This window comes from Lepus europaeus, chromosome 15 (assembly GCF_033115175.1).
Source record: "Lepus europaeus isolate LE1 chromosome 15, mLepTim1.pri, whole genome shotgun sequence".
Taxonomy (NCBI): Eukaryota; Metazoa; Chordata; class Mammalia; order Lagomorpha; family Leporidae; genus Lepus; species Lepus europaeus.
Window position 1 is genome coordinate 78683823 of NC_084841.1, and position 15442 is coordinate 78699264.

The 15442-nt window shown below is 35.6% G+C and overlaps 1 protein-coding gene across 2 annotated transcripts in view; it reads right to left on the reverse strand.

Moving 5' to 3' along the window:
- Positions 1–1394: 1394 nt before the first annotated feature.
- The window catches only part of SLF1 (SMC5-SMC6 complex localization factor 1), an 80363-nt gene continuing 66315 nt past the window's right edge, over positions 1395–15442 (reverse strand). For both annotated transcript variants that reach the window (XM_062212411.1, XM_062212410.1), the window contains 6 exons: positions 9908–10053; positions 8491–8657; positions 7568–7701; positions 5531–5623; positions 4940–5122; positions 1395–2372 (listed from right to left, as the gene is read on the reverse strand). In XM_062212411.1, coding sequence (XP_062068395.1) covers positions 1891–2372; positions 4940–5122; positions 5531–5623; positions 7568–7701; positions 8491–8657; positions 9908–10053 — 1205 coding nt within the window. In that variant the 3' untranslated portion in view covers positions 1395–1890. The remainder of the gene's footprint in view (positions 2373–4939; positions 5123–5530; positions 5624–7567; positions 7702–8490; positions 8658–9907; positions 10054–15442) is intronic.

Consider the following 15442-nt stretch of genomic DNA (forward strand, 5'->3'; position numbering starts at 1 on the left):
CATACTCATACTGGTATTGTTAACTAGGCAACAGAACATAGCAATCTATGTATGCCCAGTTGGAATTCTGAGGAATTGCAAAACTACAATGATACCTTCTTAAAGGTACAGACCTCAGTGGCATTTGAGTGTTTTATACTGTATGTTCTCATACAACAGTTATGAGATATTAATGCTAATAACAACTAAACATACTTATTTAGTAAGTATCTAATTTAGCAATACTTTTATCTGAACATTGTTAAACCACAACTCACAATGCTTTAGAATTATACCAACTAAAGAAATTACTATCTTTGCCTTTTGTTTAGATGGTTCATTATAAGCAAAAGAGGTAAGAAATAGAAAAAGCACTATTAAGTGTCACACAGTGTGATTAGCTAACAATACTATCACGACAAGTATACATGGTTTTATTGCCATCAGACTTGCAAGAAAACCAAAGCTCAGAAGAGGATTCACTTGTAATTTAGTTATTAAGAATCTGGACAAGATTTGAAACCGTGTCTGATGTCAAAGCCTATGTTCTTAAATTTAAATTATTTTACCAAGCAATTATCCCAGATGTCTTGGGATTGAAAATGTTCTTATTCATTTTCTGGGGATGTATTTTACTCCCTCTGAGTATTTTAAAATCCTTCACATAGTTTCCAATAAATCATTTTTTCTTTAATACTTTGGCAGATCAAATAAATAAAAAGGGATTTGCATGGAGTCAAATTTGAAAGCTAAACAGAAGCAACTAATATCTTTGACAGTATGTGTAAAAAGTAACATTTAAAAACAGGCAAACAGGTATATCAGATTATATCAGATATACTAATGTATATCAGATTATAAATCTAATCTAGTAATAAGACGCTGAGCATTTGTATCTTGTTGAAAGATCTATTTTTAAGATAAAACTTAAGTGTGCTTCTTTAGATTAATTGCTGTAATATCATCACTTTGGTTATATAAAAGTTATTTAGAAATTTTAATGTTTCTTTTCCAGCTGTATCACAATGTAACTTAATCCCACTAGTGAAGCAACTCCAATTTCAAAAGTAGTTGAGATCCACCCCCACCCCCCCCCCCCCACAACTTTCTTTTAGTAATACTACAAACTGCCATTAGGGAAAAAAAACCGCGAATTGAAGCATTACTACCCTCTAAATTTATACCACACACTATGACTTCAGATAATCCCAAATCTATTACTTAGATGCCACTTTTAATCTTAATATTTAATAAAATGTATTATGCAGAATGTTTTCACTTACAGAACACTGGTTACATGAAGCAGTAATATATTTTGTATGTCAACTATGAAAACTAAAAAGATCAAGTGACTGAATTGTCAAGAATTTGCATATTCTATGTATTTAAAAGCCAAAAGAGTGTTATTTATAAATTTTAGAAATGTTTATTTTAGAAACACACAAAACTAAAATGTATATTTTAGTCCAACCACCTAAAGAGAAGAAAACAGGGAACTACATATTTAAAGGTGCACATTTGTATGAGTATCCTTGCCATGATTCTAAGATCTAAATCACCTTAGAAGAGGACAGACATTACATTTTGATTTGAAAAAAAAAAAAAATTAAATTAATTTTTGTACATATACAATATAAATAGATAAATAATATCACTTTCAGAACAAAAAAAGATTAATGAAAGCAGTGTATCAAACAAAACTATTTTGACTTTTGGGTCAAATCTCACATACTGAAAAAGAAGCCCATACTATAGTTTTGCAGAAGTGCTTCAAGTGCTGTTAAAATTTAGCAAAGCTGTCTGTAAAGTCTGTCAATAAATAAATTATTGGGTAATACGCTATGAAGCCCATAAAGGATGACAAAGCAAACTGAACAGGTTTAGAACATTGACTCATACTTTTTGGCATCATCATGAAAACTCAGTGACTGATCGACACATCATTTCCAAGGTCACCAATAAGGCCTCGGTGTGTACTCCAGGACACACTTTCAAATTCTCAGGAAGTTCCTTAAGAATAGTTGGGAGCTTCTGCAATGTCTTTATATTTCTAGCATAGAGATCTAATAACCAGTCAGTATGAGCACTGGGGGTTTCTTTGTAACTTTTACAAGCCATAAGCAGTTCATTAAGATGAGTTAACCCTTTGAAAGCTAAAATGAACTCTGAGGATAAATCAAAAATTGAACAGAAGTTTAACAACATTCTACTAAGTAAAAATGAACCAAATTCAAGCTGCTGGTGGTAAAAATGTTTCTCTGCTTGTGCATGGAAGTTCTCCACTGTATCCTCTATCTTTGTCATAGCAAACAGCTCTTCTTTGATTTGAGGTGATACCACATAATCCAAGGGCAACTCCCCCTTAGAGTTCCTCTGCTGTAAAAGCACAGGGCCTATAAAAAACAAAATGCAAAATGGTAAAACATTTTTATGTGAGCAGCATAATAGTGGTTTTCCTGATCCCCATCCAACCCCCAAAACATCAGGGTTCTGTTAACAATCATATTTTGTACTAACTCATGTTGACATAATTAACTGGCTATACATATTGACTGCTGAATATAGGTGCATTAAAAAAGAAAAATTCTAGTTAATTGCCCAAAGAGGTTTGCCTAAAAGTATATGCCTTAAATAAATATTTATGACAATAAAGGAGAAAAGTTTTTATAGAACTTCATCAACTGCCACGTTAAAACAGAATTTCAGTGTTCCCAGAAGGAATTAACAACAAATGGATCACAAATTCTAGGTAAGTGTCTTCTCAGAACATCTCCAAGAGGAAAAAGTGGTGCCCCTTTCCACTGCTGAGAAGTGATTCTGGCAGTGCAGAGAATGTAAAGGCCTGTGCAGAGATAGAATACATTTTCCCCTTCACCCTTGTGCTTATGTTCAATTTTTAGTGTAGGTAACTGATTCACAAAAAATCAAGTGTTAATTCTTCTGGATCAAACTCAGATCCCATCCATCTGTCCTAGTTAAAGCCATTTAACCACTTACTTGGAAAGCACTGGAGAGTTTATCACCTAGGTAGTATAAGGATCTGATGTGAGGGGGCAAAACACACTGCAAAGGATAGGAGTACTCTGTACCTTTGTCAGTGAGGTCTTACAACTACTTATACACCTGGCAATAAAAATGTTACACTGGATATAAAGGTTTAGTACTAACAGACATCATCAGGAGGTATTACCACTGTAACAGAGAAGATACTGTCAGAGAAGAGACTGTAACTGCAGAAACTTTTAATGGAGACTCTAGTCAGACATATACAGTAGCCAAGATACACAATGTATATAAAGATTAACTACTGATAGCATAATTTATGGAAAAAACAGAATTCTGAATCAAAATTACGTTTATTTCCAGCCTGGTGTTGTGGCATAGATTACTCTACCTTTCAAGAAATACATGAATTAATCTTAAAAAAAAAAAATCTAAGTAACTGTTAAAAAAATTACGGATGCAGAATACCAAAAGTAAACATTTTTGGAGATGTAAATACATTCTTAAAAATCATTGCTCTCAAGAGTGAGTAACTCATAATGAGTAGATAAATGTAGTTACTACAATGATAACTTCAAACCAATTGACAAGTCCAAATCCAGAATGTGACTAAGGCAGATAGTCTGTACAACTGCCCATATACCTTGATAAATGCAAGTACAAACAGATTTTCTCTCCTAGGACAAGGAACTCATTTATTTATATTCTTCACTGGGGGCTCTAGAAAAATTCACCATGGTTGGTATAATGCCATACTGTATTGAAGAACCGGACTTAATACAATAACGGCCCTAACATCATTTAGACCCATATAAAGTCAAGACCAAACACTGGCTTGAATGTCAAGTACACAGGTGAGTAGAAAAATAAAACACTTAGGAAGCAGAACATTATGATTTAGTAAGCATACAATAATAAAAAAAAAAGAAGGCAGGAACTGCAAAACATACTGATTATGAAACCGTGTCAGGACAACAGACACACGAAGGCCTTTAGGGGGCAGGAGAAGCTCATAAATAAGCAACTGTCCTGGGCTGCCATGCCACATGCTACACTACCTTCAGCAGACAGGAACAGAGTAAACAAGACATTGAAAGAAAACATGCTTTTTGTTTGTATGCACAATCGAATGCTTTAATTATGGGATAAAATCATGTAAAATTCCAAGTTACAATCAGTACCAATAAAAGCAACAAGAAATTTATACACATCTTTGTCCTATAAGCTAGTCATCAGTTTTCTTTTGTCTTTCTTTTTTAAACCTCAAGTCTGTTTCAAACATTTTGATGTAAAATTTATGTTATTCAGGTCAGATATAAGAAGAATGTCATGGAAAACAAAGGGGTTTAGTGGAAGCCAAGATAAAAAATCAGCAGAAACAGCAGTAGATAAATATTAAGCTTAAGTTAGTTCTTTCACAAAACTCCTGCACAACAGTTATATTACCACTGGAAAAATCCTCCTACCTGAACTTAAACTGACTGCAAAATGTGAATGAAGAAAAATATTCTAGAATATCATTTTTTATAGTCTGTAAAGAAACGACTCATAAGATTGAGTTAGAAAACAAGAGTGAAGAAATCCTAGTAATCACAATTGAACATTTACATCTATCTATTAATAAGCTCTCAGAAATGACTGGTTCACAAAGACATTACACACTTGAAATAAAGGGATTAATACTTAAAACCAGCACACCCATTCAAAAATATACTCTTATACATGAAGCTAAACAGGGTTAATAATACATACATAAATAAATATATATTATGCAAAGGCTTTCACCTCTACTAAGAAAAGGTGTTTGTATTCTAGGAAAATTTTTATTTTTAATTTTCAGTAACAGGAAATAAAGGCATCTTATCTTACAGATTTAAATGTAAAACGCTATCTCTCAGGGGGATTCATCAAAAAACTGGATAATTTATCAAAACCCATTTAGCATAAATGCACTCACCCCCATGCTGTAGTAGCAGCTTGCCAATTTCTACATGTCCGTTTGACAGTGCATCATGCAAAGGAGTCACCCCGTCCACTTGAGTGAGCAGATCTACCTCTGGACAACGTTGCAAAATTTCCTGGACACACACTGTGTTGCCATAGTTACAGGCTTCATGCAAAGGCGTCCAGCCAGCATTGTCTAAATTAGAAATCAAGGCAAGTTTTAAAACAGCAGAAGTAAGACTTCTGGTAGTAAAGTACTGATGTTCTATTTCTCTTATCGGCCTGACTTCCTAAGTATTCCATATTAAAAAAAAAAAACTTTGATAAAAATGCCTAATGTGTAATCCATATTTCTACTTTTAAGAAAAATTATATAGACAATTTTTAAATATTAATATTTGGATGTGATCAAAATATGGACACAAAAATGGTTCTGTGTCATTAGCTATAAATAATATGATTCATTTCTTGATTTTGCTAATGTCAAAATTTTAAAGATTTCCTAGGAAAATTAACTCAAACTATTTCTCTTAATGTGACATAAAACTATTTAATATCACAAATTTTAAGACAGTGGATTACATCATGAAGATTTAGAACTTACCTTTAACATTGATGTCTATTCCTGGCAAAGAGAGAAGAAGAATCAATTTCTCCACTTGGTTATTTATGCAAGCTCTATGCAGGGCTGTTTCTCCTGCCATAAAAAATTAATAGATTATTCCAGAGAAGACAAGATATCAACTAAAGAAAATAATCAAAGGGCATGAACTAAGAGATCTGGCCCCATGCCAGAAAATTATTTATTGAGTTTTCCTTTTGACTAGTTTAAACATTTCTTGCATTAAAAAAAGAAGGGTAGTGGTGGAAGGGAACAACGCCACTCCACAGGGCTTCTGTTTTATCAGCAATTCAGTAGTGAAATTCTACGGCAAAAGGTTTAATACAGGCATTGTCTCCCCCTAGTTCAAGGTTTAAAGCTTCAATACTGCTATAAAACCCCCAAATGATCACAGCACACCAAAAATACTGGGTTTTGAGCAATAAAAGTTTAGAGTGCAATTGCCCTCTCTTAAATTTATTCATGAACCTACGTTAAATGTATGGCTCTTTTTTATACTGCATTTATAGCTTAATTCAAATGAATGTTTCTGGCTAAGCACGAGTGCCTCTACACACTCAAGGATAATTCAGAACTTCAAATCCATTAACAGATGGTTTGCTGCTTCTCAATAGGCTGTCTGGCTTGGCTACAGCAGCTCAGAGAGGGAGAAATGGAGGAATCTTAATATAAACACACCACACACACACACACACACACACACTCCCCCCACCCCTCATCTCTCTCTCTCCATGGAAAAAAAAAAAAAATCACCCGTACCATTTAAAGCTGAACAAAAGTTACAAATAAAATGGTAAGGTTTTTGCCAGGAGAGATGCAATTAGTACCTACTGGCTAGAATTATCTATATCCATCTCTGTTATACCCAAATTAATAAGATGAGTGACACTTTGATGTAAAGGGAATTTTAAAAAAAATCTGTGATTGCTTAAAAACCAAGATGAAATAGTGAATCAATTTTTTTCTCGCTAGAAAATACTAAGTAGCACATTTTTACAGATAATCTCTGTACCTTCTACCAAAACATTTCTTTTACATGCATAGCAAAGCTTTTGAAGTTTTTCTCTATTTCTCAGTTCTCTTCCTCTCTCTCAGTTCCTTATGCTGTTTAGTCTAAAGTCATTCATATTCATTTTGTGCAACAATAAAACAAAGAAAAAGGACACTGATTTGTGAAGTTAATATCTGAATTCTCATCTAATACATTTTTCATATTTTGAGCCAAATAGACAGTTATTTTGAATTTGTGCACACTTATGAACTTATATCATGTTGAAAGGTAAGAGCTTCACCACTGCTATTTTCCATGGGATTACATGATGTTAATATTTGTATTAGAAGCGTGATACAGCTCATAAACAAGAGAGACTCAGCATTTTATTTTGGCCAGGTACAGCCTCTTGGAGGATAATTTATATTTTCAAGTTAAGAGGTGGCAAAGTAAAAGAGGCGCCAGAGTGAATTATTACAACACTATTCTTGTTATTCCATCGATTAGGTGCTCGGGTTCCAGTATAGTTAGAACCAAAAGCCAAACACATTTCATAGTCTGGGCTCAATGCCTGGAAGAAAAGAGCCCATATGCCTAACACAGCTATGTAACATAGCCTACTCTTCATTCTTTGTTCACAGAATGTCTAGGACTGAACGCGATGAAGACAGAATTATACTTTCAAATCAGAAGACACTGACTGGAAGCAGCACAGGTTGAGGTGGAATAGAAAAGTAAGGCGGGCAAGTCTGGAATGAGCTCAATGAGTGCTATACAGTGTTTAGTATTTGGAAAGGCAGGGACAGAAAAGAAAGGGAGGAATACTCCAATTTACCAGATATTAAACGATTACATTCTTTGTATAAATGACAATTCAAGAAAATAATATGCTATCCAGTAAGGTATGTCCTGGACCAAGTCCAATATGTAAGTTCAACTGTTCATCAGGGCAAGTGTATGACATTTGCAAGTACTGACTACAACCATGAAAAGTTCTTAGCATAAATTAATTTAGAGACTTGGAATACCTTTTAGATTAGTCTTGTGAAAATTCATCTTTGTAACTAAAGAGGGGCAATTCTCCTTAGAACATGACAGTTCTCCTTCTGACTTCTTTTTCATTTTTTTTAATGATGAGGAACATTTAGCAAGATTTCGCTCTCTGAAAGTAAAGAAAGAAATAAGGAAAGCTTGTTTTCCAGCAAGGCATACCAGCATACATTAGATGGCATTTTTTAAAAATCTCCTGTTTCATTTAAATGCTTTTACTCAGTCTTATTTGACATCATTAAATTATTACATATAATAAATAATTTAAAATGTATTTTAAAATCTGTCAATTGTATAGAAACAAAGTTTAAGGTATGAATTTCATTTTATCAGACTTACATACCCAACTGCCCTGTGAGAAGTTCATAAATATAGAATGTGGGGTAAACAGATAAGAGTCCAAGTAAGCCATATTCAGCAGAGAAAACAAAGCAGAAAACTAAGATCAGAAAGCAGGCCTCTGTGCCCCATTCCTGTCTTCATGTTCTGAACTTATTTTTTCTTCCTTTCATAGGACATTCGAGCTTTCTATACAGCACACTTTAAGAGGAGGATTCTCATTTGGGTGAAATTATTCTAACAATTTACCATGCATTCTGAAATCTCAGACATTATTGAAAAGTAGTAATTCACATAATAGAGCAAAATATTATGTAACACAGTAACTTAATGAACAGTTTTACTTCTTTCGGGAAACATTTACTCTTTTTAGAAAATCAGCATGCACTTTGAATTATAGTAGTAAAAATGTTAACTATGTGTATTCTTGGGTCTAAAACTGAATTTTCTTCTAATCAGTATACTCCAGACAGTACCACAGGTAAACATAAAGTTGAAGAAATGTGTCAGGAAAAAACTAGACTCCAAAACCTAGCACAAGTGGAACATAAGCATCACTTACGGTAATTCTGGAAGCCCTTCGATTTGCTTCTGTTTAGCACCATTCAACATAAGTAAGGCTCTCTGAGACTCAAGGCAAGGCCGCTGTCCTATTTTCTTTGGTATCTGCATCTTTCCAGTTCCATGCACAATACCAGTTTTTCCCAAAGCTGGCAAATAGGAATATACCTGTTGCAAAATAATATATTGCCTTCTCAACTACAAAGAAATCAGTAAAAAGAAAGTGCTTGATTCATTTCACTATTGAATTTGGTTTTAGTTTCTCAGTTTCATCCCATAGTTGGTATTCTAACTTGTTTGAATGTGGTAAAATATTAAGGAAGCAGCTAGTTCCATGTTACTGAATCTATACCATGTGGACAAAAAGAAAAATATCTTCCTGCAAATACTTTTTTTTTTTAGTTCAATGCTGATGCTCATTTAAGAAAGTTCTTTTGATTAGTCTTAGGCCCACTATGATTCATTTTGCATATTTTTATATTTATAATTTATGTACAACTGGTATTTTGTCATTCCCATTTTGATATTGCCTTTCTTCAGAACATAAATCTAGAATAAACAAAATAAATAATGAAAATATCCTTAAAAGCAAAGGATACCGCAAAACAGAATTTGCCTAATCTGACCAATAAACAAACATATTTCTCATTTGCTGCAGAAACTGCTGGAGATATCAGATACTAATAATAAGATAGCCAAGATAAAAGTGGAAAGCCTTAGAACTGTAACTCACATCTGTCTATGTGTAAGACATACATATAAGACAGCACTGTTTGCAAATTTTGCTTTATAAATACCATTAAATTCCACGTAGAACTTTTTATTTAGTTCTTTCTAAAATAATCATATGTACTGTGGCAAATGATTAGGAAACAAAGATTCTTATATGATTTTGCTGTTTCCAACCCTGAATTACTTCTTTTTTTTAAAAGGTTGTTTATTTTTAAAGGTTGTTATTTTCGAGATAGTTACAAACAGAAAAGAGGGAGAGACAGAGAGAGATCTTCCACTTGCTGGTTCACTCCCCAAATGGCCAGAACGGCCGGAGCTGAGCCTGTTCAAAGCCAGGGGCTAGAAACTTCTTCCAGATCTCCCTAGTGGGTGCAGAGGCCCAAGCACTCATGTCAGCTTCACTGCTTTCCCAGGCCATAAGCAGAGTTGGATTGGAAGAGAAACAGCCAGGACACGAACTGGTGCCCATATGGGATGCAGGAGGAGGCTCAGCCTACCATACCACAGTGCCGGGCCCCCTGAATTATTCTTAAAAGTAACTGAAGTTTCTATTCACTAATTATTTTTGAGGTAGAAAATGAATTAGTATGCTTTGTCCACTCTTTAGAAATCACTGAAGATATTTTATAATTGAATGTATGATCTCAGTTCTTAGACATTAAAAGGCATTGAATGACAGTGCTTACCATTTTCTGGAGAGAGAGAGGTTCAGAGGAAACACTGATGGAACTCTGCAAACACAACTTCTTAAAGACTGCCTCTGCAACAAACATCTGAAGCCAGGAGGAGGAAAAGGAGCATATGAAAATTTCTAATTCTTGTGAAGAAAAGTCTGCCGAAAACAAGAGAAGTAAACAGTTACTGCTAAAGCCTGTAAAATATTTTTCAATAGGATACTTTCTAAGTGGATTTCATTCTGTCAACTTAAGTTTCCTATACCAGTAAGATTCATCCACAAAATACAGCTAATATATTCTGGTTATTTGCTTTTCAGGAGCAAACTTTTTATGGTACATGTCCTCATATTTGAAAAAAATCATTATATTATTTCAAATAAAAGTCTTTAAATTATATATATATAAATAAGATAATAAATGAATATATAGATACACATTCTGCTTTCCAATTAACATTAGAGAACTCATCCCACAATAAAATTGCTCTTTTGGAAAACCAGTGCTTAAGGTTTTAAATGAGCACACAAGGATGTAATCTACAATGATGAATCTTGAGCTGATGGGTAAGAAATCAGACTAGCTTCCCCTGACAACAGTCACGGATCCTATCCCTGGAGAGGAAGCAGAAAAGCACAATGTAAAGAAAATGGAAAGCAAGAGAGTGTATAAGGATTTCCTTACAAGTCTGCATTCCCTGTACTATGGAGGGTGGGAGACAATTGTAAATGGTTAAACAAGCAAGGAAAATAAAAACATCAAGAATCTTGTATCTCTTCTATTCAAAACCTCAAGTGCTCCAACATGATGAGAATGTATAAATATACACATGAACTGAAAATGATAAAGTACGTTTATTTTCCATGTCATCTATTTAATGCTATGAATTCTATAATATTCTCTGTGTAAGAATGTATAACAAAGTGGAATGACAAAGAATAAGACCAATCGAACAATACGGAAAGAGCCAGACCTAAGGAAAACAAACAATATAATAAAGCTGTGATATCACATGATAAGGCAGATTAGCTATACACATCAGAATAAAGAAAAAGTCAACACTTGCAAAATAAACTTAACAGCAGAGGAGTTAAAATTATTAGCATTAAATTAAATTGACACTTTTAAAACTGTACAAAACATAAACTTCATAGCAATGTAATGTTTAATACTTGACCTCTTTGCTGAGGGATGGCATTCCTGTAGGCCAGGGAGACTGCAGACCCTCAGTAAATGTCACCCTCAGCCACCTTCACAAAAGGCTGGGCTCCTACTGTCCTCTCAAGGCCTTGACCCTGGACTCAGTAATTTTCAATGGGAGGTGGTGAGAAAAACTGGCGGGTGGGGAAGGGGTGTGTTTGCCCCCAGTGTACAACTGGTGATTTCTGGTCATCACAATTGGAGAAGGGGTACTACCAGCATCTAGTGGGCAAAGGCCAGGGACACTCTAAACAGGCTATAATGCACAGGGCAGCTTCCAACAACAAATAATTACCCAGCCCAAAACATAATAAACACTGCCTTGACTAAAGAGACCTTGTGTGTGGCATACTACCTCTGGGCAAACAGCTCTGGGCAAAAGTTAACACCTACTTCCAAGCAGACAAAGGATTGATAAATTCAGATAATCCCTTCCAAAATGGTCTTGACAGAGATATAGTTTTCAGGAGTTGGACTTGATAAAGGAGTTATTTATAGTCCTTTCTTTTCATACCACTAAGGCTCTGACAATATCATCCGAAGCAGCGCATGAAGTAAACTGAAGGATAAATAACATAGTTCTAATATTCAATTTTAGTTACATTCATAAATAGCCTACCACCACAAAGTTAACTATAAACAACTGATCTCTTAATAATTGTAATTGAAAGGCAAAAGTAAAGCAGAAATAACTTGTACTCTAAAGTTCAAAAGAGATGATCTTGGGGCCAGAGCTGTGGTGTAGCAGGAAAGCTGCTGTCTGCAGCACTGGCATCCTATATGGGCACCGGTTTGACTCTTGGCTGCTCTACCTCAGATACAGCTCCCTGGTGATGCACCTGGGAAAACAGTGGAAGATGGCCAAGTGTTTGGGCCCCTGCACCCACCTGGGAGACCTGGAAGAAGCTCCTGACTCTTGGGCTTCCACTGCAGCCACTTAGGGGGTGAACCAGCAGATGGAAGATATCTGTCTCTCCCTTTCTCTAATTCTGATTTTTTAAATAAATAAATAAATCTTTAAAAAAGAGAGATGATCTCACATTGGAACTTCTATGTGAGTTGCATATATAGAGTACAATCTTTAAGGGAGGGGTCATTTTTATAGCTCTCACAGCAAGGTCATCCTCCTGTATACAATTAACATACAGTATCTGACAGATGAATAAATAAGTGATTGGCATATAACAAAAACTCAAAGAAAGGAGACAATCCTTTTTAAGAAGTTAACCAGAGCTCGTTGAGATAGCTTCTAATTTCCCAACCTGGTTTCCAAGGTCCAACACAAACTCCCTCACCCCACCCCTTTTTGGGCCTCATTCTGGCCCTCTTCACATTGGTGCTTACTATCAGCCAGGTAGCACGAGGTCTCAAGTGGGTTCAGCTTGCTCTGACCTCAGTTTTGGTAAATGTTCTCTTCTGACTAAAACACTCTTCTCTGACAGCCAAACTTCTACTTATCCCTTTAATTTTGTGTCCCTGATCACCCAATGTAACACAAGTTCACCAATCTCAACAGTCAGGTTGCCTTAATTGAAGAACTTATCATTTAAAATGATGTATTTACATTAACTTAATTGTAGTCTGTCTCTCCCACTGACAGCTCCAAAAAAGGAAGGATTGTGTTTTATTTCCCTCCTACACTGTACACGAAGTGTTTAGCTCAATGCCTGGTAGAATGCCAATAAAAATTTGCTGAATAAATGAAGAGAACAGAAACATTTTGAGATAATGAGCAAAAATATAAAAATTCCTATCTATGAAAAAGGTCTGAAGCATGGAAATGACTAAATAGAGATGAGAAAGCAAAAGGTTGGGGTAAAGTGTGAGAAAAAAGGTAGTGATACAATCTAAGAAGGGCAAAGGAAGTTTTACTAAAGTTCTTAAAATATGTGTTATATAAACTTTGATGACATGTTTTCTTTTGCACTGAAACAGAAAAAGAAATGAGTTCAAGTGAAGGACTGGCAATTGATGGCTTCTGGCCTGATTTTACTAATAAAGTTTTACTGGCATACAGCTGTGCTGACTTATTATGAACTGTGTATGACTGTTTTCTCATGACAATTGCAGAGTTGAGCAGCTGGAACAGAGACCATAGAACTCAACAAGCCAAAAATACTCATGATCTGGTACTTTACATTAAAAAGCGTTTGCTGGGGCCAGGTATTGTGGCTAAGCTGCCGGTGCCCACATCCCATAGTGAAGTACAGTTTTGAGTCCTGGCTGCTGCACTTCTAATCCAGTTCCCTGCTAATGTGCCTGATGATAGCCTACTTCAGTGCATTGGTTCTTGCCATCTAAGTGCTAGAACCTGATGGCATTCCAGGCTTTCGTCTGGGCCAGCCTAGCTGTTGTGGTCATTTGGGGAGTGAACCAGCGGAAGGAAGATCTTTTTTATCTCTTCCCTCTGTCATTCTGCCTTTCAAATACAACATATCTTTTTTTTTTTTAAAGGTTTATTGACCCTTAAGTTAAGCCAATAAATCATATATTTTAATTAGGCATACAAAGTAAATTTGAGGTAAATTAAACTTAAAACACAGGAAACTCTTTTTTGTCCAAAGTGTTTAGAAACAAAAGAGAATTGCATGTATTTGGAATCCATGGATATGGAACCTGATGTAAAGAAGTATCTATTGCCTTCTCAATAAAACAATCATAAATTTACAACAATTACATCAAACTAAAAATGAATTCAATAGAACTGAATCTAAATAATGATCACAGTATGAATTTTTGTATTAGGAAGAACCAAAGCATCCAATTTACCATAGTGTGAAACATATATAATTATCTTCAACTGGAAGTTGTATAAAGTCAAATTATATTAACTTTACTAATGACTTTAGAAAGGCAAATTAAACTGATTTGAGGAATAATGCAAATATTCTTTTTTAAAAAAAAGTATCCATTAACAGAAATAAGAGATAAACAATGACTTTTATATTTTGTCATCAAAATCTGCACACTTGGATATTTGAAAGCAAAAGTAGGGTATTCCACAAATTCCATAACAGATAAATGTTTTAATTTAGCATATTAGCTATAGAAAAGTTATTGTTTTTTAAAGGATAAGCTGTTCATGTGATTTGTCTCCTGACAGATTAAACATCAAGCTGGTGGCAGGCATTAGGCCTATTAGTTAAGCTGCTGGTTAAGACAGAAGTACCTTATGGAAATGCCTGGGTTCTATTCCTTCTTGTGGCCCCTGTCTCCAGTTTCCTGCTAAATGCTGACCATGGGAAGGAGCAGTAATGGCTAAAGTATTTGAGTTCTTTCCACATGGGAGTGGAAAAAGTGGAAAGTTTCCATCTTTCCACATGGGAGTCCTCAACTGAGTTCCTGAACCATGTTGCAGGTATTTGAGGAGTAAAAGATGGGAGCTGTGTCTGTCTCTCTCTGTCCCTCTGCTTTTCAACTAAATTAAAATTAAAACAGAAAACATCAAATTGTACTAACAATAAAATTATTAGTAAGATAGTACCTGAATCATTTTCAGAAATATATTAAAAATTTCAAATTGTCTTGGTTAACTGTGTGTGTGTGTGTGTGTTTTACTTGTTTTGAGAAGGCCTTTGCATAAAGGCCTAAACATGTTCTTAAATAGTAGCGTAATTTAAGAACCAATTGAATTTTAAATATTAGTGATCAAATACACAGCAAAGTAACCACTGTGTTGACAGAACTTTCATAGTAACATTAAGGTCAAATTTTAGCTAGAGTCAGTCATGGGCTCAAACTTCTAGGGATTAAGTGTCATGTGAAGACTGGGACTTAAACTATATAACAACTCCCTACTTTAAAGTGAAAGGATAAGCCGGCGCTGCGGCTCAGTAGGCTAATCCTCCGCCTTGCGGCGCCGGCACTCCGGGTTCTAGTCCTGGTTGGGGTGCCGGATTCTGTCCCAGTTGCCCCTCTTCCAGGCCAGCTCTCTGCTGTGGCCAAGGAGTGCAGTGGAGGATGGCCCAAGTCCTTGGGCCCTGCACCCCATGGGAGACCAGGAGAAGCACCTGGCTCCTGGCTTCGGATCAGCGAGATGCGCCGGACGCAGCGCGCCTACCGCGGCGGCCATTGGAGGGTGAACCAACGGCAAAAAGGAAGACCTTTCTCTCTCTCTCACTGTCCACTCTGCCTGTCAAAAATTTAAAAAAAAAAAAAAAAAAGTGAAAGGATATGGTGGACATTTGGACTAGCAGATAAGATGCAGGCATCCCACACGGGAGTGCCGGTTTTCCATATCCACTTCTGGTCATTACTCCATCTTCCTGATAGCGTGGACCCTGGGGAGCAGCAGCAATGGCTCCATGAGTTGGGTTGAGTTCCTAGCTCCTGGCTTTTGTCCTCAGC